Source organism: Mustela erminea, chromosome 4 (assembly GCF_009829155.1).
Source record: "Mustela erminea isolate mMusErm1 chromosome 4, mMusErm1.Pri, whole genome shotgun sequence".
In the NCBI taxonomy this organism is placed as follows: Eukaryota; Metazoa; Chordata; class Mammalia; order Carnivora; family Mustelidae; genus Mustela; species Mustela erminea.
The window spans coordinates 132,170,643-132,193,899 of record NC_045617.1 but is presented as its reverse complement, the minus strand read 5'-3'; the positions used below and the strand labels follow the sequence as shown (position 1 = coordinate 132,193,899).

The following is a 23,257-nucleotide window of genomic DNA, read 5'->3' as shown; positions in this document are numbered from 1 at the left end:
AACCTTGAACTGTTCTTTAAAGACAAGTAAAATATTTTCATTAGAAGAAAAGAGTAAGGAAAGTATTTTCAGTAGGGATAGTACAGTAAGAAGAAAAATAGTGGTAACAACACTCCTTAACTACTTAACACTGTGCGAAGAATTGTTCTCAGTGGCATTAATATGACAGTTATTATTTGTGAGTCTAGTAGCTACTATATTATCTCATTTAATGTCAATTCCAAAGTCCTCTTATTAGTTGTTAGGTTTAATTTACAGATGAGGAACTAAGGTGCTAAGGCATTAGGAACAGCAGCGGTCACAGCACCTGGCACGTAGTAAATGCTCATTCAGTGTTAGACAAGCAAATCAATGAGCAAGCAGGCATGCCAAGTTATGCGACTAAGTGCTCAACTCCAGTTTTGACTATGGCTTGCTGTTAATTAGCCTAAATGCGAAACAGTGAAATAAGTGAAAATGTTTGTGGACAGAAACACAGTGGATCGAGTAAATGAAGAGGTCTGAAAACCTGTTGGATGAAGACAGTTTCCTTGATGAGATCATGAGAGGAGCAGAGTGTTGAGGGTATGAACCAAGTCCTTAGAGGCAGGGGCTGATTTTAATTTATTTATTTGTTTTTTAAAGATGTGTTATTTATTTATTTGTCAGAGAGAGTGAGCACAGGCAGACAGAGAGGCAGACAGAGGCAGAGGGAGAAGCAGGCTCCCTGCTGAGCAGGGAGCCCTACGTGGGACTCGATCCCAAGATGCTGGGATCATGACCTGAGCTGAAGGCAGCCACTTAACTAACTGAGCCACCCAGGCGTCCCAGGGGTCTGATTTTAAATCCTGCTTTCTGTACTTACTAGTTGTATTACCCCTCTTTGTACCTCAGTATTTTTACAGATGCCAGAAATCTGTAAAATGGGACAGTGATCCTCTCCTAATAGGAAAGTGGGTTTAAGAGGAATAGTACATGGGAAGTACTTAGCATAGGTCTGGGCACATAGTAGTACTTAATAAATAAGTCTAATAATTACTACTAATCGTTGTGGTCCCTTGGAAAGGGAAATCACTCAGTGAAAACAAATTTGAATGTGGTGGTGGCAGGGACGATGAATTAACAGATAAGAGAGGAGGAGCAAGAACAGAAAGTTGTGGAAGCATTGTTAAGTATCAGGTACTGCCTGCAAGAGGGAAGTTCGTATGTATGAGTAAAGGGGGGAGAGAGGGTGAACAAATCAGAGAGACACTGTAGAGACAGACTGTAATGATAAATTTATCAGGCATTTTTTATCTTTTTAGAGAATTCTGTAGCTACTGTTGACAACTTGTCATTGGAATTAGTACTTAAAATGCTCTTGGCTTGTACCTCAAGGTTCAAGAATGATTGTGGTTCTAATGACGGCATCCCTAATATACTAGCAAAACTTCCTTTTTCCCTTCTAGCCACCTCACCACGATCAAAATAGTATCAGTTCTTTTGTATAGCTTCATGAGATCTGAAACAATCCAAGTGTTTTGGTGTGTTTTGTTTTGTTTTTTTCAGGTAAGTCTTGAATAAGGACTGCTGACTGAAACCTATTGTCTGTTTTATTTCAGTGCAGGCAGCTTCTGACTCAGTCTGTAGACTCCAACAGAGGGAGCAGGAACGAAAGAAGGTAAAAGTAGATCATTTGGCTAATGGGGTCTATAACTGTTACTGTCATCATACTGTTATCAGTTGCTTTTTTTTTTTTTAATATTTTATTTATTTATTTGATGGACAGAGATCCCAAGTAGGCAGAGAGTCAGGCAGAGAGGCAGGGGCAGGGGGGGAAGCAGGCACCCCTGCGGAGCAGAGAGCCTGATGCGGGGCTCGATCCCAGGACCCTGAGATCATGACCTGAGCAGAAGGCAGCGGCTTTAACCCACTGCCACCCAGGTGCCCCAGCAGTTGCTTTTGATTAAAAAAAAAAACCTTCAAATTTGTTTTCTTTATGCAGTGATTTAAAAAGATTTAAAAATGACTAATTCATTGAAAATACGTTGAGGAGGTGTGAACACATGATTGCACCATCCATATTCTTCTAGTTCAAATTGTAGACCCCTTTTTTTTCTTTTTCAACATTACCATCTTTTCCCTGAAAGTAGTATTTGTCTGATTGAGAACAGAGAATAAGACTTTTACACAGGACAAAAAATACCCACCAGATTGAAAATATAAATCTTTTTTTTAAGCATGAAACATTGATGAGTAGGTTATGTATATTTCTTTTAGAAAAGGAAGGATTCATGCCTGTGGGTGAGTTATTTAATGAATAGTCCTATGAGTATGTGAATTACTAGCTGAGTAGTGCTTTGCTTATTGAAAGTCTATCTTAAGTACATTCAGATGTGGAAAAACAGCACAAGAATTTAAGTTCCTATGATTTTTTTTTTTGCTGTTTTCACTTATAATTTTTGTATTTTTATAACTTAATCATTGTTGTAAACTAACAAAGATAGACTTTTTAAGAAATGTTGAAAATACTAAATCACTCTGAATATAATGCCTTTTATGTATCAACAAGTGTAACTATCTTCATTTCTATGGAATGGGTTGTGTTCAGATCTGCACTGTATAAAAATTGAGTGAAAAAACCTTGCCGGAGTTTCAGTTTCCACAGCCTCTGTTTAACTCTAAGTATCAATACAGAGTTTAAAAATTCAAAAATTTGGTGAGTTAGACCTTACTGAAAGGACTTGACATTCAGGCAGGTGAAGACTGCCCAGGAGGAGTAGGGGCCTGGCAGGCTGGGTCAGGAAGCAGGGCCCCTGAGCATGTTGACAGAATGGCAAGGCAAAGCCCGGACTGGGAAACCTGTCAGGGTATAGTGCGTACAGTGTCCAGAGAGCACTGTAAAGACAGGCATAGGAGCTCATGTGGACCATCCCAGGCTGGACAGCAGATATTTTTTGTTTCTCTACTCTGTGGGGTGCCACTGGGGATGAAAGATTTTAGTTTGTTAAGTTTAAGGCAGTTCATACACTCAGGAACTAACAATCCAGAAGAAGAGTCTCAAACCGCTAACACTAATATGATGTAGGATAAAGTAGGAGCTGTGTTCAAGTTACAAAGAACTTTGTAGGATCTTGGCAGAAGGAGTAATGTAGTAGGAACATGGTGGCATTCGAGCCCAATCTTAATCAGTGAGTAGGAATTCAGTTGATGGAGGATGGGGAGAAAGCTATTGTAGGATGAGGGGATACAGTATAAGCAAAGACAAAAGACGTGAGAAGTCCTTAGACTCGCACAGCCACTATGTAGAGTATCTAAATGGTTATTTCCGGAGATGATTGTGGAGTATCTTGAATGCTATATTAAACAATTTGTGGTGGAGGGCACCAGCACCATTTCTGGTTTTGAGAAGCAGAAAAGCTATTTGATAGAACACTGGCTATACTGGCTGTTGCATAAAGAAGCAATTCTTTTTATTTATTTATTTATTCAAAATAAAAATTTTTAAAAAGAGTGTTCTGTGTAGCATGTTATTATATGATTTAAGCAGATTCACGTGAATATGCACTCAGACATTATTGATCTTTCTTCCTAAGACATTGTCAGAACAGTTACGATTGTGATAAAATGTCAATTCTTGCCACTCTTGAGCAGAACTAACCTAAAATTAAATTTAATTGGAATAATTTCTCTTGTCACGTGGAATTTTTTCACATTTGGTGTACTAACAGTGTATAAGTAGGAAAATGACCAGCTTAGGTGAGAAAATACCTGGAGTCTTCGACTTCCGGTGTTCCCTTTGTTGGCTCGCCTCATCCCCTTACACAAATCCTTGAGCTTCAAGCTCCTCAGTTGCAAAATAAATACCAGTTACACTTACCTGACAGATTGATTTTTCTCCTTATACCAGGTAAATTGTATTATATAATCTGCATGAAACAGCTTTGCAGATTGTACTGCATCAAGAGGAAGGCACCATTTTCCCCCTGCCAGCTCGATTATTGTTTAAGGTGCAGACAGTCACTCTGGGTAGGAGCCCCGCTGTGGTCTCTTAAGTTGGTGAAGCATTTGAGAATGCCACGCATTCACGATTTCTTAGATTAAAAGATACTAAGATACTGTATCTTGGTTTGAATAAAAATGGCTTTAAGAAATAATAAAGGCCTTAGATTATGTTAGTCTTACATTTATTTCTTACAGGTAATATGTCGGAGAATGTTACTGAACTGTTTTTTAATGTGGAATGCACATTAAAAATTAGTATTTTAGAATGTACTGAAATGTGTTTCACTAACTGTGCCATGCTAATGGCATTTACGAAGCTACATGTGTAAGAATCCACTCCAATTATTTTCTTTTCTCAAGATAATTCAATAAAATTGACCAGCTGAATGTTACACAAAGATGCATTTCTCAGACAACGCTCAGAGAAAAGTAATAATTCTTCATATTCTGCAGATCAATAAACCTTTAGTCTCTGTTTCTTTTTTAGTGCTTGTCTAGTTAGCAGAACATTTGAAATATGTATCTTTAAGGACCCTTTTTCTATACCGCTGTATCTGATTTCTGCAGAAACTTTGACATGGCCGAGGTTTCGGATTACATATATATAAAAGATACAGACAAGTTTAAATTTTCATCTAGCAAATGTGTACAAAGCAAAACTGACCTCTGGCTGGGTCGTGCAGTCTCATGTTAATTGTTGTCCTTGGTTATACTGCTGGCTCCATTTTGTATATTTGAATGGCTCTCAGAACAAAGAAAGATGGGAGTAGTAATGGAATAAAATAGACTATTGCCATTAATCTTTAATTCTTTTATGTCAAGACAATATGTGGAATTCTGTGGGAAGTAAATTATGATAAACGTCATTCATCCAAATTACACTTCCCACAATTGATACCTAAAAGTACATTCAGAAGAACAATAAATGCACATTCCCCAGTTGTTTAACATATGTCTTGAAAACTACCCTCTAGTACAAAGTTGCATTTTGGGAGCTAGCATTAAAAGTAGTGAAATGAAAATACAGCTAGTTTAGAAAATTCATGGACTTAAAAATACACCATCAAGGGAAACACGCTGTGAATACCCTTCAGCAGTTTAAACTTAGGTTCATGCACACGTGACAACTTTTGAAGCCATATTCGACCAGACTAGAGATAATAATAAATACGAATCCTCTGATAAATCTTGCCTACATATACTCACTTGATTTTAGTTACACCCCTGCACGATTTTTTTCATGAGAGCAAGGAAATAACACATACGTTGTTCGTCATGGAGTTTGACAGTACAAAGGAATAGATCAGTATGCAGTAGTCTGTTTAAAATCCTTTCTGATGGCTATCACATTCCGACACTTCTAACTGCAGTAAATTCTTTTTCATTTTTTGGTATAAGGCCTAGGTTAAATTAGTGACAGTGTATTATTGACAGATGTTTGAAAGGGCCTTTTAGGCCTTAGTTGGCTTATTCAGAGTTTCCCTGTAGGCCAGGGTGTCTCAACCTCTGCACTGTGACCTTTAGAATAGATAATAGAATAGATAATTCTTTGTTGTGGCAGCTTGGTAGGATGTTTACAAGCATCTTTGGCTTTTACCCACCACATGCCAATAGCACTTCCTTCCCCCTAACCTGTGCTGTGATAACCAAAAATTTGAGGGACAAGAGAAAATTAAATGATGGTTAAAATCCACCCCTCCCCAGATAAGAATCACTGACTTAGACTATAATATGTACAAAATTTTGTTTTTATTTTGTTTTTACAAAATTTTGTTTTTACTGTTCACTTATAGACCTGTTCTTAGACATAGGTTGGCTTCTTTTTAAATTTATCTCTAATGAGATATATGTAAGTCAATGTTCTATTACTATTTTTCCTTGTAGAGAAAAATATAAATCATTACAGCAAAATACTCTGTACACAGTTGTAGCTCATTTATAAACTTCTTTTCTCTTTTAAAGTTGGCATTTTCTAATTTTATTTTAAAAACACATTTATCCACTCATTTAAGAATGTAACTGATTCCATTTAGAAAGAACCCTCTGACACCTGATGTGAGAATTTTTTTGTTGTGGTAAAATAACTATAACATAAAATTTACCATTTTAACTGATTTTAAGTGTGTAGTTCTGTGACATTAAGTACATTCACATTGCCCTACAGCCATCACTACCATCCATTTCCAGAACTTTCATCTACCCCAACTGAGACTCTACCTGTTAAACACTAACTCCCCTTTCCTACTCCTTTATTCCTGGCAACCAGCACTCCACTGTCTGTCCCTATAATTGGACTAGTCTAGGTACCTGTGCTAAATGGAATAGTACAGCATTTATCTTTTTGTCACTGGCTTATTTCTTTGTTCACCTATGTCATAGCCAGTATCAGAATTTCATTCCTTTTTAAGAATGACTAGGACTCCATTATATGTATATTCCATATTTTGTGTATCCTTTCATTTGCCTTTGGATACTTGTGTTGCTCCCACATTACCAGTATTGTGAATAACACTGCTATTAACTTGAGTGTACACCTATTTGTTCAAACCCCTGCCTTCAGTTCTTTTAAGTATACACTCAAGAGTGGAACTACTGGGTGAAATGGTAATTCAATTTTTAATTTTCTGAGGAACGACCATCCTGTTTCCTGTAGTCATACTTCTCTATATTCCCATCCACAGTGCACAAGTGTTCCATTTTCTCTGCATCCTTGTCAACACTTGTTATTTTCTGTTTCTTTGGTAGCAGCAGTCCTAATGGGTGTGAGATGGTATCTTACCGTGGTTTTGATTTGCATTTCTTTAATGATTATCATTATCATTACTTTAATGAGTATCTTTTCCTTTGTTTATTGGCTATTGTTATGTCTTTCTTGTAGAAATGTTTCTTGAAGCCCTTCGCCCATCTTTTAATCAGGTTATTTGGTTTTGTTTTTGTTGTTATTGAGTTGTAGGAGTTGGTTAATATATGTTGGATATTAACCCTTATCATACATATGATGTGTAAATACTTTCTCCTATTCTGTGTGTTGGCTTTCACTCTGTTGATAGTGCCCTTTGATACACAGAAGCTTTTAATTTTGATGAAGTTCATTTTTTTTTTTTACTTTCATTGCCTCTGCTTTTGGTGTGATAGCCAAGAAATCATTGCTAAATCTAATGTCATGAAGCTTTCCCCCTGTTGTCTTCTAAGAATTTTATAGTTTTAGATCTTGACAGTTAGATCTTTGACCTATTTTGAGTTAATTTTTGTATATGATGCAAGGTAAAGGTCCATTTTCATTTTTAGTAGCATGTAGATACCCAGTTTTCCAGCACCACTTGTTGAAAGGATTACCTTTTCCCTATTGAATGATTTTTGACACTCTTATCAAAAATCACTTGACCGTCTATCTAAGGGTTTATTTCTGAACACTTCTATTCTAGTCGTCTGTGTGTTTTTCATTATACTAGTACGACACTGTTTTGACCACAGGAGCTTTGTGGTAAGTTCTGAAATCAACAAATGTATTTTGTAAAATGAAGGTTTTATTATTATTCAGATATGGTAAGACCAACTGATAAAGGGATGACTGCCATGGAAAGACTGTTTATTATTCATAGTTCCCAATGGAGGTTGCATGCTGTACCACACAGGACCATATGAGGATGCACCAAGGTTAGTCAGGAGGTGGGGTGGGGGGCGGGGAGACAGGTTATTATCATTCATATTATTGTGGTTTCAACAGGAAGGAATATGTGAGACAGTGTTAGCAGACTTAGGATTGGCTAATTTGAACAATTTCGGAAGGCTCTAGGGGATAGGGGCTGTCTGGCCTTGTGTGATTAGAGCAGGTAGATAGTGGCCCAGGGGCTGAGATCCCAGTAAAGGTGGTTGGGGTATGGACTCTCAGTTGGTTGGCTTACATATAAAAGGTATACTCATAGGGGAGTCATGAGTCCTATCTCTAGGAATGAGCTAGCCCTGGGAAGGAGAGTCTCTTTCCAGAGTTAGCAAGACCCCAGTTATCAAAACTGTAGAACCACATGGTCAAGACAGTGTGAGGCCTCCAACTTCATTCTTTTTTCAGGATTGTTTTGGCTACTTGGTGTCACTTGAGATTTCATATGACTTTTAGGATGTATTCTATTTCTGTAAAAAAAGTAATTGGGAATTTAATAGGGATTCCACTCACCCTGCAGATTACTTTGGATAGTACTGACATCTTAACAATATTAAGTCTCCCGATCCATGAATATGAGGTGACTTTCCATTGACATGTCTTTAATTTCTTCTTTAGGAATGATTTCTAGTTATCAGTGTACAAGTCTTTTGTACAAGTCTCCTTGGTTAAATTCATTCCCAAATAGTCTTTTCAATGCTACTGTAAATAGAATTTTCTTAATACCCTTTTTGAATTGTTCATTGTTAGTATATAGAAATGCAATTGATTTTTGAGTTTTTATTTTGTAGCTGGCAAATTTGCTGAATTTGTTGATTCTAGTGAGGTTTTTTGTGTGTGTGTGTGTGTGGAACCTTAGGGTTTTCTGCATATAAGACTGTGCTCTCTGTAAGCACAGATAATTTTACCTCTTTTCCAATATAGATGTCTTCTTTTTTTTCTCTCCTAATTGCCCTGGCTAGGACTTCTAATATTAAGTTCAGGAGAAGTGGCAAAAGCAAAATTTTGTTGTCTCCTTCCTGATATTAGAGGGAACGCTTTCAGTTTTTTGCCATTGGATATGATGCTACCTGTGAGTTTTTCACATATTGGCCTTTATTATGTTGAGATAGTTTCCTTTTATGACTAGTTGATGGAGTGTTTTTACCATGTAAGGGTCTTGAACTTTGACTAATACGTTTTCTGCGTTAGATTGAAATGGTTAACGTGGTTTTTTTCTCTTCCTTCTGTTGATGTAGTATATTTTTTCATTGATTTTTGTGTGTTTTAAACCATCCTTACATTCCAAGAGCAAAATAGTGTGTGACTATTTTAATATGCTTTTGAACTCAGTTTGCCACTAATTTATTGAGAATTTTATATCAGTATTCATCAGGAATATTGATCTGCACTTGTTTTTTTCTTATAGTGTCTTTTTTTTTTTAAAGATTCATTTATTTATTTGACAGAGAGAAACACACTGAGAGAGAGAGAGCATAAGCAGGGGGGAGTGGGAGAGGGAGAAGCAGGCTTTCTGCCGAGCAGAGAGCCTGATGGGCTCAATCCTAGGACCCTAGGATCATGACCTGAGCTGAGAGCAGATGACCAATGACTTAACCACCCAGGCACCCCATTTTTCTTTTAGTGTCTTTATCTGCCTTTCGTCTCAGGACATTGGTGACCTCACAGAATGAGTTGGGAAGTCTTCCCTCCTCTTCAAATTTTTGAAGAGTTTGAGAAGGATTAGTATTAATTCTTCTTTAAGTATTCTGTAGAATTCACCAGTAAACTCATCTGGTTCTGAAATGACTTGATTTTTAATACCACATGCTCTCCTAAACTCTTGCTAGAAGAGGAAAAACTATTTTAAAGTTAGTTTCACTTTTGTTTTTTAAAAATTAGCAGGAGCCCCACATACAAATCCCCGAGTGGTTAACAGTGTATGCCTGTATTTTTTCTCTACCTATTCAGGTGTATTCGGTTTTTTGAAGCTCTTAATTACTTTTGAAATTGGAATGTGAAATACTTGTTAGTTTCTGTCATTTTTTAAAACATTGCCAATCCTGAGACTAATAATTTAATATATTACTTGGTTTAAACAATGTTATATAGCAAAAAAGAGTAGAAAACTGAATTTTTACTCTTGGTTCTACCTTATTCTAAGTGTGTGTCCATGGAAATATGTCTGTATAGGAGCAGCATTATACCATATTTGACACCAAGAATAGACCTTCTTTTAACGCTTCTCCCAAAAAATTATGTTTAATAATAAGCCAGATATTAAAGAATAATGAATGACAAGAACAAAAATGCAGATGGTATTGTTTTTAACTTCATGTATGTAGTCACACCAATAAAAAAATTAAAACCTTGAAAGAACTATAACACCAAAGGAAAAAAGTAAGTAATAAATTTAAGTGCATTGATTATTTTTTGGAAAAAAGAAAAAAGTCACCTATATATTGTCTGTTATGGTAATTAATAATATTACCGCTTGCTTTTGATTCTTAGGCAGATTGGTTAATAACCTCATTGAATTTGATATTTGACTATTCAAGTTAAATAGTATAGACAGATTTATTAATCTCTTTGATTCACAGTTGATTTAAAATGGTTTTTATTATAATTTTGAAATTTCTTTGACATTAATATAAATATGTTTATATTAATATAATTTAATATAAATTAATAATAAATAATAAAATAAATAATAATAAATTAATATAATATAATATAAATATAAGATAAATAGTTCAGAAAAGTGTTAAGCATAAGAATAAGTCCGGAAGAGCTTCATAAAAATCACATCACAATGAATTCCAGAAATTGCAATACTGTCTTTATTCTTTGGCAGTTGTTCTGATGGCTCTCAGTGTCCCCATAGTATAAAAATTTTAGGTCTAAATAAAAACATACTCAAACTTAAGTACAAAAAAATGGTAGTATAGAATAATGGATTTGAACTGATTCAGATCTTACCTGCATTTGCCCTACTGTCATTGTTTAAGTGCAGTTATATTTAATTCCCCAGAGGTTGGAGGGTCTTAGTGTCTAAAGAAAGCTGAAATGATTTTGGACTACTTGGTATTTACTTTGGAAATAAACATGTATAGCTGACTTCATCTTTGTCCGTGACTGGTCATGTAACTGGAAGTCCTCTAAATTCACTTCAGTGTAAAAGACACAATTTATTAAAGGATAAATAATAAAAATGTGTTAATTTGAAACACATTATTAAAATTCAACAATAATCTCAGTAATTGAGTAGAGCTTTAGACGAAAGAAGGATTGTTGGTTTAGGAGTATTTTATCACCGACATTTTTCAGTATGGTCAGTGCCTGGTGATGATAAAAAACAGTCTTTCATTTGTTTGTGTCCTTGATGTAAATTCTCTACAGACAATACACCGTCTTATTACTTGCACCCAGGGCAGAGCTCTCTCACCCTCCTGCTGTTGCTGTGCCCGCTGCATATTATATCATTGCTGAAAAGAAAAGCTGCAGACCATCCTATGTGATGTGACTTCATTTTGTTGTTATTAAAGAAATACGTTTGTACAAACATCAGGAAATAATCTTTAGTACTCATTGAACTATTTATAATACCGGGAAAAAGGTTGCTAGAGAAAGGATTTGGTGTGTATGTAGGGAACTATCACTTCCTATCAGACTTGTATGAAGCTGTTTGACCATAACTAGAGTTAAATGGGATCATTGTTTTTCAAATGTGTTTTAATTAAAGGAACACTTATTTCAGACTAAATCTCACATAGAACCCCATTTCTTTTTCTTTTCTTTTTTTTTTTTTTTTTTTTGGCTATTTAAATCTATTTTTTTTAAATTTTTTATTTCTTTTCGGCATAACAGTATTCATTGTTTTTGCACCACACCCAGTGCTCCATGCAACCCGTGCCCTCTCCAATACCCACCACCTGGTTCCCCCAACCTCCCACCCCCGCCCCTTCAAACCCCTCAGATTGTTTTTCAGAGTCCATAGTCTCTCATGAGAACCCCATTTCTTGAACATAAAAGCAGAATTGCTGTTTCTGAAAGTGATGTGCCCAGGAGATGATGGTCTGCAGTTAGCGTGGTTATTTATAAAAGATTTTTCCTGATTTCTGAGAGTTTTTTGTAGTTGTGACCAGATGCATTGGCATTTCGGGCTAAGTCCTTGGCTTCTGTAACCTCCTCATGTATGAGCTGGGGCGCACGTTGGCGTTAGAATGGCTTCAGCGGAGTTGAAGTATTGTGACAGTCTGTTAGGGGGCTCATATGTTGCTTTCAATTAAGCAGCTGCTCAGCTCCTTGTCCTATTCCAGGGAAGTTACAACTGGCCAGACTGCATTTCCATACATTTTGAACAGCTAGACCCTAGGATAACCTTTCCTCCTGTCGTAGAATACTTTTCAACTCTTTGCCTAGGTGATATGTAAGATACAGCTAATTGGGAATTTTTCTGCTATTGCCTAAAATAAAACCTTATGGGAATCTTAGAAAATGGAACATTGCATCCAGCCAAGTTGACCTCACAGCTGAGGTTTTTATCTTCTTCAGGCACACCACTTTTATCACTTTATTTTGGGAGGAAATCTTTAAAAAAATATATTTCATACTTTTCTGATTTTCATAAAAATTATTATTATAGGCTAAATTTCTTTATGAAATTAGGAGTTATTGAAAATAGTTTTACATGATGGTGAATATGGGGGTGTCCTCAGAGAATTAGAGAGTTTTTCTCTTTGGGAAATACCCTCAAATACTATGTGTGTTCCAAGTTTTTGTATCTGTGTTCTCCCTCCCCATAAGGCTGATGCCTGTCATTTCTTCCTATCTCATTTATCAGCATTTTTTTTCTAATTTGTGACTTTTAATATGGTGTACTTTTAAAAACCAGTTAATTAACATGGTTAGAATTGTGTGTAAAGTAAGGTAAGTTAATTCAGAATCAAACAAGCTTTTCACGAATACTGCAGTATTTGTAATTGGACTTGACTTTTGTTTTTTTCTTTTGTTGGATTAAAAGACTTACTCTAGGGGCTCCTGGGTGGCTCAGTGGGTTAAGTCTCTGCCTTCGGCTCAGGTCATGATATCAGGGTCCTGGGACTGAGCCCCACATGGGGCTCTCTGCTCAGCAGGGAGCCTGCTTCTCCCTCTCTCTCTCTCTCTCTCTGCCTGCCTGTGATCTCTGTCAAATAAATAAATAAAATCTTAAAAAAAAAAAAAAAAAGACTTACCATATAGTCATACAGTTCTCCCCTAAGTTTCAGTAGATGTTATTCCAGCTAGGCAGATGTTATTTATTTATGTAAAGAGTATGGTATTGGCAGTACATGAACGTAGAAACTGTTCTTTAATTTTCTTTACTGATTGGTAAGAAGAATGCAAGATTGTGTAGCCCTTACTTTTCTTACTCATTGATTGATTCATTCATTCATTTTAGAGAGAGTGAGCACAAGCAGGGGGAGAGCTGAAGGGAGAGGGAGAAGCAGACTCCCCGCTGAGCTGGGTGGAGCTGGAGAGGAGCCTGGGATCAGGACCTGAGCTGAAGGCAGATGCTTAACCCACTGAGCCAGCCAGGCATCCCTCATAGTATTTTCTTTTATTAAAAGTGAGAGTCTGAGATAAAACTAAAAGTGACTTCAAGAAGTTCTTGATGAAAAAAAAAAAAAGAAGTTCTTGATGAGAAAGCAAGACTAAATTTTCAGCTAGATTAGAGCATAGGCCACATTCAACTTCTTTTTACCTGAACTGTGAGGCCAAGGAGTGATCTATCTTTTGTGAAGAAGCTAGTTGGAATATATATATTTTAGTCATAATATTCTGAAACTACGAAATAGACATACTGGTATTTAATGACATCTTAAAGTCCTTTCTTAGAACCAAATGATAAGGAGGATTGAAATTGAGTATAGGAATGGGAAGGGGAAACTCAGTTTTATTTGAGTTGCCTGTATTGTTCAATTTATTACAAGAATCCATTGCTGAAATTGGATTACTAAAACTAGAATGCCTGGGAGGTTCAGTTGGTTAAGCATCTGCCTTCGGCTCAGGTCATGACCCCAGGGTCCTGGGATGGAGCCCGGCATTGGGCTCCCTCAGTTCAGCCCGGACCTGCTTCTCCCTCTCCCTCTACCCCCTGCCCTGCATGGACCTATGCATGCACGCAGGATTTCTCCCTTTCTCTCTCTCAAATAAATAAAATCTTTAAAAATAAATATTGAATTTTTTTTGAATTTATTAAAATTAATAAAATAAAAAATAAATTATTAAAATTAAAGGACAGAAAATGAGGAGGATAAAAAGTGGTTTGATTTTCCTTCTAGATGTTTTGCTTATAATTTGTATAATAGTGATATTAATTTTTATTAAGTTCCATAGGCATTGAGCTAGGAACTGGACATATATTACCTCTGGACTTCATATTTATTTATGAATGTAAAGTATTTTCCTCATTTTAAAGTTAAACTTCAGCTCGCTTAGGGTCAAGCAGCTGGTAGCAAGTGAACCAGAATTTGAAGTTAGGTTTATATGCTTCCCAAATCATTTTTCCATTGAATTGGACTGGAAAAAGTGCTCTCTGGTGGGAAGTGGAATTAGGGCTGTTGCCTTGTCTAAATCACAGGGTTGGCTGAGCCAATTATGACATATCTTAAAAGAATAAAAAGAAAAGAAAAATCTATTAAGCAATATCTGAGTGTGCATGTTTAGTATTTTCTGATTTATTAAAAAATAGTTTACAGCTAAAAGCAGGATCCCATCTTGAGAAAGTCTATGTGCATTTTCTTCTATCTTTAGTCTGACTGTGGCTTTTCTCCTAGAATATAATAATTTTTGCCAAAGTTCCATGAAAAGAGTTTAATGAACTCTTAATGTTTTATTCATCTTTTGGAGAATTACAATCCATGAAGCTGAAAAGTTAAAAAATAAAGTTCTGAATTTTATTTAGCCTGTTTACTAACTTTTTGTTTAGCCTGTTTCCTAACTTGATTGCCACCAGCAAACCCCTCCCTAACCCTCTCCCCACCACTGTAGTGCCTGGTCTGAAGCACATGTTTTATGGGAATGTTTGACTTTAAGGCAAACTTCAGACTCACTCCAACCTGGTTTCACTTGAAAAGCCTCTGTGCAGAGAAACCGGATCAGATTGGCAAGAAAAAGCTCTTATAGTAGTTGTTTTTGTCCTGTAAAAGAGACTTTTTCTACCTGTGTAACCCTTCCTCTGGAAAGATCCAGTTCACACTTTGGATAAAAAAGGCATAGGTTGGGTATCACGAAGACCTAAGTTTCAATCTACAACTTAATAGCTGAGTGACGGTGGAGAAATACCTTTAGTGTCCTTAAACCTTAATCTTCATGTGTAAAGTGAAAATAATGTCATTTTATAACAGTAGTTTTTAGGAATAGATAAGATACGCAGGACAGGTAGCAAAAACATGCATTTCATAGATACTTAGAGAACAACAAATTATCCACCTTTTTATCTTGCTTATCATCATCTCAGATGAGAGAGAAAATGGAGCAGCTAGGATGTGATGACAGCATGAAAACACAGTTCCCATTTTTTTCCCTACCGGCTACCCTTTTGGCGTGACCAGGCATCTGGGCACCAGTATTTGAGTGTGCCAGGTGTCCTGTTTTCATTAGAGTGCTGGAATTTATAATGACTTTAGGTGCTTTATAACTTTTTATGGTTTGTATCTGTCCCATTTTTTTGGTTTTTTTTTTTTTTTTTTCCTTAATAGGACTTAGTCTGTAGACTTCTAAAGACATGTTTGTAGAACATTTAAGGCAGGGAGATAAAATTATTTTTCTAACTCTCTTTCGTATTTAGTTTCTCTTTGTTGTACATATTCAGAGATGATTAAAATTGTACTAAACTTACACCTTTGCACTTATACATTGTTTTATCTTTATTGTTGTGGTAGTCAAAAGAAAATTTTTTCATCTTCATGTAGAAATATTAAGGAACATCTCAAGAACTTAACTTATTTGCACAGATGCTTTTAGTGTTTATTTACTTTAAGGAATGGAACAAAACCAGAAGAAATGACATGAGTTCTTTTCCAGTGATTAATAATCTTTGCATCTTAGGTCTCTTTCAGATTTAAAATCTTTTTAAAATTTTCTTTAAAATATTTTTTGTCAATTTATTTGACAAAGAGAGAGCACAAACAGGGGCAGTGGCAGAGGCAGAGGGAGAAGCAGGCTCCCCACTGCGCAGGGAGCCCAACTCAGTCCCAGGATCCTGGAATCATGACCTGAGCCAAAGGTGGATGCTTAACTGACTGAGCCAGCTAGGTGCCCCCAAAGCTTTTTTAAATTTAAAATCTTTTTTAATGCATCAAAAAAATATTTTATGTAAGACATGCACCTTGGTTTCTCATAATAATGATTTCTTTTGGCATATATTCTTTACACTTGATTTAAAAATTATATACACTTAAATGGAATTTGAAAAGAAATAGAGACATGAAAATTTACTTGGATTGTATTTGATTTTGTCATTTAAAGATGCTAGACATTTTAGAAATTTCAGAAATACGGTTACCATCTGAGTTCACTCATAGTAAGAGAAGCCTTAGATGTTTCTGATTTGTCATGTTCTTGTTGGACATTAAAACTGCCGTGCCATTTTAGCATTGTGACTTTCAAGCTGATTGCTGTAGTAGGCAAATACCAGTTAAAGTTATGTTTGTCTCTTGTGCATAGAAGGATAATTGTCTGGAAAATGTCATGTGACTTTCAAATTTCTTTTCTCAGATTCTTAATGACCATTTAATAGCTAGTGAAAAACAGCATAGAACCCAGTGGGAAGATTTCATGAAAGAACAACACAGCAGACAGGCTGAAGTGGATGAAGAACACAGAAAAGCCACGGAGAGGCTTAAAGAACAGTATGCCGAGATGGAGAAGGACCTGGCGAAATTTTCAACCTTTTAAGAACTTTAACCACAACAGTGACAATTTAGTAAGAGAACATTGACTTCCCCCAAAAAACTGTGCCCACCGAACCATTTAGCCTCTGCTTCAAGCTTAGCAATATATTCAGTGGCACTCTTACATCAGAAGAAAGTTCCACTGGAGTCTTAATGAAGTGTCTAATAGAAGAAGAGTTGCCACAACGTTCCAGTTTTAAGTGCCTATATATGACTATTTGAATGGGGAGGATAGGAGGAAAAAAATGGGATAAATTTGCTTTTTGTTAATCAGCATTGGGTGTCTTTTCAGTTGATTATCTCAGAGAACTGTAGGTATAGACTTAGAAAAATAATTTAATTCATTCCCATATTGGGTTAGTTATTGTGGCTTAGAAGGCAGATAGAATAGCTACCTGTCATAACGTCCTTGGCTATTGGAAGAACGTATACAGTGTTATTCCATGGGTAGTGTGGACAAAGACAACTGTCTTTGGAGCAGAGATCCCATTTAAGAGAGGTGAGAGTCAAAATCTTTTCTCTACTGAGGCAAAGATGGCCACATTGGTCTTTGAGCCGCCCGTTGGGAAGGGCTGCAGGTTTTACAGGACAGCATGATGCCACGTGTTTCACTGAATGACAAAACACACTTGTGAAGTGGCCTTCCAGCACTTAATATTTTCAGCTTTTAAAACAGACTTAGAAAGAAAAGCTTACCAAAAATATATTTGACGTTTAGCCTTTCCAAAAACCATAATCTTATCCATAGTATTTACCTCATATTTGTGTCTGTTTTGCTGTGGGTAAGCTTTGTAAGATAAATAATGTCTATCCATGTTTCAACTGTGTAATGAGTAATCAGCAAAATCTGCCAAGGAGTCCCTCTGGAACCATATAAAGATTCTGGCTCTGAATAAACCAGAAGTGTTTGCCCACATGGCAAATGATCCATGTTAAATGTAAATCCTTTTTTAGTGTTTAACGTCTGTTCTCATAAGCAGGTGTATTATGATGAAACATGTACCAAGTCTGTCATCACTGTGATCTTTAAAAAAATCTGCATTTAACAGCCTAATTGAGAAACGAAGTTGATTTTTTATTTGCCATAAACCTAGCAAAATTAAATGCAATAATTTCTGAGATTTATAGCAAATGAATTCGAGGTATGGATAAATCTTTCAAATATTTTTTATTGCTCTCCTGTAAAGAAAGGCACAAGAAAGAAAATACCCAACTTTCTCGTGTTATCTCAGTGTTGCTACTGCAGAGAAGTGACAATGCTTGCTTGTGTAAATTTATGGCTTACTGTCAAAGCTTCATTCTTGGCTGCATGTTGAAAATGTGATTAAAGTTAATAGAGGAGATGAAATAAGTATTTGAGATTTCTTTCAATAACACTGAACTTCGGCCAACTTTCTCTGTCCGCTACTGTAGGCTTGACAGGTTCATCAATCATTCTCTGGTACCTGGACTAAAAAGAGCACTTGCTGACACTAAGGCATGTTGGAATTTTCTTAATTCTCTTTCAGTGGATGGAAAAAAATAAAACCATACTTCCAAAAATAGCCCACACATGAAAAGGGAGGGGAACCTTAAATGAAAATTCCCTTTGTACTGTAGGCAGTTTTTGGAATGCTATTAATTGCCAGCGCACCATCTGAACAGATGCCGTAACCAAGAAATCAGGACTGTGTGTGTGTGAGAGCAAACGTGCTCTTAATGTGGCTGCTCCAGTTGCACAGCAAAGGTTTCTGATAGTGTCTGCTCCTCTCATATGATAATAAATACTGTCTAAGTTTGTATATTTCATACAAGGATCTAAAGGACTTCTTAAACCCAAATGAGTTGGTAAGCTCTTTGAACTGTAAACATGAAGGTAGTAAATTCTTTCTTTGTAACTTTGTTAGCTAGTCAACATGGTGTGTGAAAAAGACAGTTGGTTTGCCTTCCCTCTTAATATTTTCGCTTCTATTTCACAGTTTCCAAATCACTTTTGACAGATATTTTATTTACATTTAAAAATTAGTAATTACACAATTTACAACATTTCTGTTTATGCTGTTGAGCAGAGATGAAATGAGTCCTGTGTAGCTCACAGGATTATTTTATAATGATCAAGTGAAGTAACGTTCTGCCCTTTTAAAGTATTATAAAAGTATTTGTTTTTAAGGTCTAAGTATTTTCTATTTTTCATTTATGATTTCTATTTTGACTTACGTATTTGTGGATGTTTTTTCATTTCTTAACCTGTAGATTTTTACATTGTCCTTATTGATTGATGCTTTAATTGGCTTGTGGTTAGAGACTTTGTTATATTGATATATTGAAATTTGTGATTTGCCTTATGACCTAAAATATTTTTAGTTTCTGTGTTTCATTAGCAGTTGAACATGCTGTTTTCTAGTTCTTGGGTATCCACTAGACCAAACTTACTGTGTTGTTCAGATGATCTCTGTTTTACTGTTGTTTTTCTTCTGTGTAATCCCTCAGATTCTGAGATACTTTGAAATTTCATACTCTGGTGAGTTTTCTGATTCTTCCTATAATTCTGTCAGTTTTTGTTTTCTATATTTTGAAGCTTTGTTGTTAGGTACATACAACTTTGGAATTTTTTGTCTTCCAGGCTTGGAATTGATTCTTGTTGTCATAGCCTCTATTTCTAGAAATGTTTTTATTTCATTTTTTATTACTTTTAATTATGTGGGGTTTTAAAAAAAATTATATAGGCTGCACACATCAGCTGGTTAGTATTTGTAATTTAAAAATTATAACTGGGTTTTTTTTTCTATCTAATCCATTTAAATTTGGTGAAACTATTAATGTATTTGGATTCATTTATATCATCCTTATTGCTTTTTGTCCTACCTTTTCTGTTTCCTCACTGCCCTTTTTTTTTTTTTTTGCTTTCTTATAGATTAATTTTTTTGTTTTCCTGTTTATTCTCCCTCTACTAGTTTAGAAGGTAAAAATTTAGTGCTTACCAAAAAATTTAATCTGCATAGTTAACAAATTCTAAAGTCAGTATCCTTACTGTCTTCCTAAACACCAGAAACTGTTGAACAAAGTTTGATTCCTCAATCAACTAAATTTAACTCAACTAAAATTAGAATTTTAAATCAAGTAAAATTAGAATTTTACTTTATCTCAGTTTAACTCCAAAAATAGCTATTTTACTGTATACAGTCAGTGTTTGTTTAGACTTACCCACAATTTATCATTTTACTATCCTTGAAAGATAGCTGACTCTATAATTCTAGTTTCATGGGTCGATGGTTATTTTGTCTCGGTATTTAGTGATATTCTTTCCTTGTCTTCTTGCTTCCATTATTGCTTCTGAAATCATGTCGTAGTCTGATCAGTATTCCTTTGAAGCTGATTTGTCTCTTCTCTCACATTGCTTACAGTTTTTATCTTTGGTGTTTTCTTTTTTTAATTTAATTTTTATTTTTAGTGTTCCAAAATTCATTGTTTGTGCACCACACCCAGTGCTCCATGCAATATGTGCCCTCCGTAAATATGTGCCCTCCGTAATACCCACCACCAGGCTCTCCCAACCCAATTAAAGTCATTGTAATACAATGTGTCTAGCTGTGGATTTCTTTTTGTTTTGTTTTAATTCCAGTATTTTTTATTTTGGTAAATTTCTTTTTATTATCCTGTACACATTCATTGAGCTTCCTAAACCTGAAAATTAGTGCTTTTCATAAATTCTGGAAAGTTTTACATCATTATGTCTTTTAAATATTGCATATTGCTCATTCTCTCTGTTCTTTCCTTTGGGAAATCATCGCACTTTGTTCTTTGTATCACTTTGGTTCATATTTTCTGTCTCTTCTTCAGTGTGTTGAATTCTAGATGGTTTCTTTAAATCTGTTTTTCTGTTCCCTAATTCTTGTGTTCTCACCATCTCTAATCTATTTATAACCTATACAGTTTTTTTTTTAAATAACCTATTGAGTTTTTAATTAGTATTTTTTTTCAATCCATTTCCATTTCCAAAGTATTGTATGTTTCTTTCTCAAACATTCCTCGTCATTTGTCATAGCTACATTGTTTCCTCTTTTTCTTATCTTAAAACATATTAAATGTATTTACGTACTATATACATATGTAAATATATATATTTTTTCATACTATACTATATAAATGTATTTACATACTATATATATATATAATTTTGTATTTTTCTCCTTTTTTGTGGCTCTAAATCTACAATTTGTTGTAGTGTTGTCTGAAACAATTACAGTGATTTGTTTTCTAGTAAGGTCAGTGATTTTGGTTGACTTGGTATTCTTCTAAACTTTATTTTGGGGAATTTATTTAAAATATATTCCCATAGAGAAGATACTGTTTTTTGGGTTGTTTTTTTTTCTGGAATTATCAGTTTGTTCCTTGGGGCAACACCAACCTTGGATCACTTCTGTTTTTATCTTGGGTTTCCTTCCTCTGTCTCACCTGCCCTTCAGTGCGTGAACACAGACATGCACATACAGTTACTCACAAGTAGTGGGACCTTCATCCTCAAACATATGTGAGCTTCGGCATTCCTAGAAGAGGCTTTTTTTCCCTTCACAGATCTACTTGTAGTAAAGGAGGCACATTGAGGTCCATTCTAGTTACTCATTGAGAGTGCTTGGGGGGCTGCTGTTCATCCAGCTGAGTCCCTGTTACGAACTGAATTGTGTCCCACCAAATTAATATGTTGAAGCCCAAACCCCCAATGTGATTGTATTTGGAGATACCGCCTTTGAGAAGGAAATTAAGGTTAAATGAAGTGGGGCCCTAATCCCATAACACAGTATCCTTATATAAAGAGGAAGAGGCAACAGAGCACTCTGTCTCCACTTGCACACACAGAAAAGTTCATATGAGGACATAGCAAGAATTGGCCTTCGGCAAGCCTCACCAGAAATTGAATTTTCTGGAATTGTGATTGTGGACTCACTGCCTCCAGAACTATGAGATACCAGATCTCCTTTAAGCTGCCCCATGTGTAGTATTTTGTTATGGCAGTCAGGGGAGACTAATGCACAAGTCTCAAACTGTGTAACTCCTGCCCCCTGTGTAGATGTGGCTCCTTAAAGCTGGGACCCTTCTGGGCTACAGGGATGGAGAAATGTCTTTAGGGCAGTTAACCAGTTCCCAGTCTAAATTTTGGTATGGAATTTCACTCTTTCATATCTGCCTTCAGTTGTTGCCATTTATTTACATTGCAATGAAAAAAAAAAATAGTTAAATTTTTTTCCCAGTGTTTTTGATATTCAGTAGCTAGTGAGATTTCTCTGTACAGAAATATCATGTTAACTTTTTTTTAAAGATTTTATGTATTTATTTGACAGAGCGACACAGAGAGAGGGAACACAAGCAGGGAGAGTGGGAGAGGGAGAAGCAGGCTTCCTGCCGAGCAGAGAGCCCAATGTGGGGCTCGATCCCAGGACGCTGGGATCATGACCTGAGCCGAAGGCAAAGGCTTAATGACCGAGCCACCCAGGCACCCCCAGAAATAGCAGGTTAGACAAATATGCGTTGATTTTACTATAATAAAATTCACCTCCAAAAGAAATGTCCGTATTCTGGTATAAAAAGTGATACCTTTGTTTTAATTATTGTGGCAAATATTGTCCATTTGATTATTTATTATCTGTGAACTAATTTGATTATTACTTCTGATAGATTCTTAATTCTTACTGGTTGTGAGCTACTGAAGACAAATAATATAGTCGTCTTGTTCTGAACCTATATTACTTTTATCTGAATACTTCATTTTGGATTCTTTTCTTTTTAGGACATACTGTGGTTTGTGAATATGTAAATATTATGGATATATAGATAGAGGTACTAGATCTGTGGTATTAAACCAGAAATGCCATGAAAGCCTGGAGGAGTCACAAATGCCTCCCAGATACATTGTAGATCCTCTTCTTTGCTCCTGGAACACATAGGCTTTCCGTCTGAACACTTCCATTCGCTTTATGAACTGTTTCTTGCCATGCATGTATTTTGATATATTAGGTTCTGGTTGCCATTACAAATTAAAAGTGGAGGGTTTTATTGCTTTGGAATTTAGCATAATGACTGCTTTTCCTGAAACTGTACCCTAGAGGCTCTTTTCTTTGCCATTTGGTGCTGTAAGTCTGTATCTCAGGATGAACAATACTAGAAAAATATTTTAAACATTCTTTTAGTTAAAATATTTGAATCTACCATTATAGAAAACATATTTTCTAGTATTTTTTTCTTAGCCCTTCAGAAAAGTTTTATAATCATTTCATTAATTTTCAACTCCAGTAAATAAGGATCTTAATATTTTATTGACTTACGTGCAACTCAAGGTCACAGAATGATTGGAAGTTCAAAATCAGTGGTATCACAGCCTTCTCTTCCTTTCTCTCATTTTAAAAATTTAACTGCTAAAAACAGTGCTCTCTTGTGATTGATCTGGCAAAATTAACAAACAGCAGTATTTCCTTTGATATTTTCATATTTATGTTCTGTAAAAAAAAGAAACTGACGTTTTCACAGGTGGTGTACCGCACAGAACAATAAATTAATAAGCACACTAACATCCGATCCTCACAAAAATTCAAGATTCTAATGATCTCTGCAGAAATAAGCAAAATGTATTTAAGGTAAGTAATCAATACTCACATTTGTATAACACAACTTATAGCTTACAGTTTACATTGTACTTTCAAGTGCCTTATATGTAATTTTATCTTACTTCATCCTTGTAACAAAG

The 23,257-nt window shown here is 35.6% G+C and overlaps 1 protein-coding gene across 2 annotated transcripts in view; it reads left to right on the top strand.

Moving 5' to 3' along the window:
• The window catches only part of BLOC1S5 (biogenesis of lysosomal organelles complex 1 subunit 5), a 43,742-nt gene extending 25,855 nt beyond the window's left edge, over positions 1-17,887 (top strand). The window contains exons 4-5 of one of the 2 annotated variants that reach the window (XM_032341061.1): positions 1,581-1,639; positions 16,364-17,887. In XM_032341061.1, coding sequence (XP_032196952.1) covers positions 1,581-1,639; positions 16,364-16,543 — 239 coding nt within the window. In that variant the 3' untranslated portion in view covers positions 16,544-17,887. The remainder of the gene's footprint in view (positions 1-1,580; positions 1,640-16,363) is intronic. The other variant, XM_032341062.1, reaches the window with a different exon arrangement.
• The last annotated feature ends 5,370 nt before the right edge of the window (positions 17,888-23,257 follow it).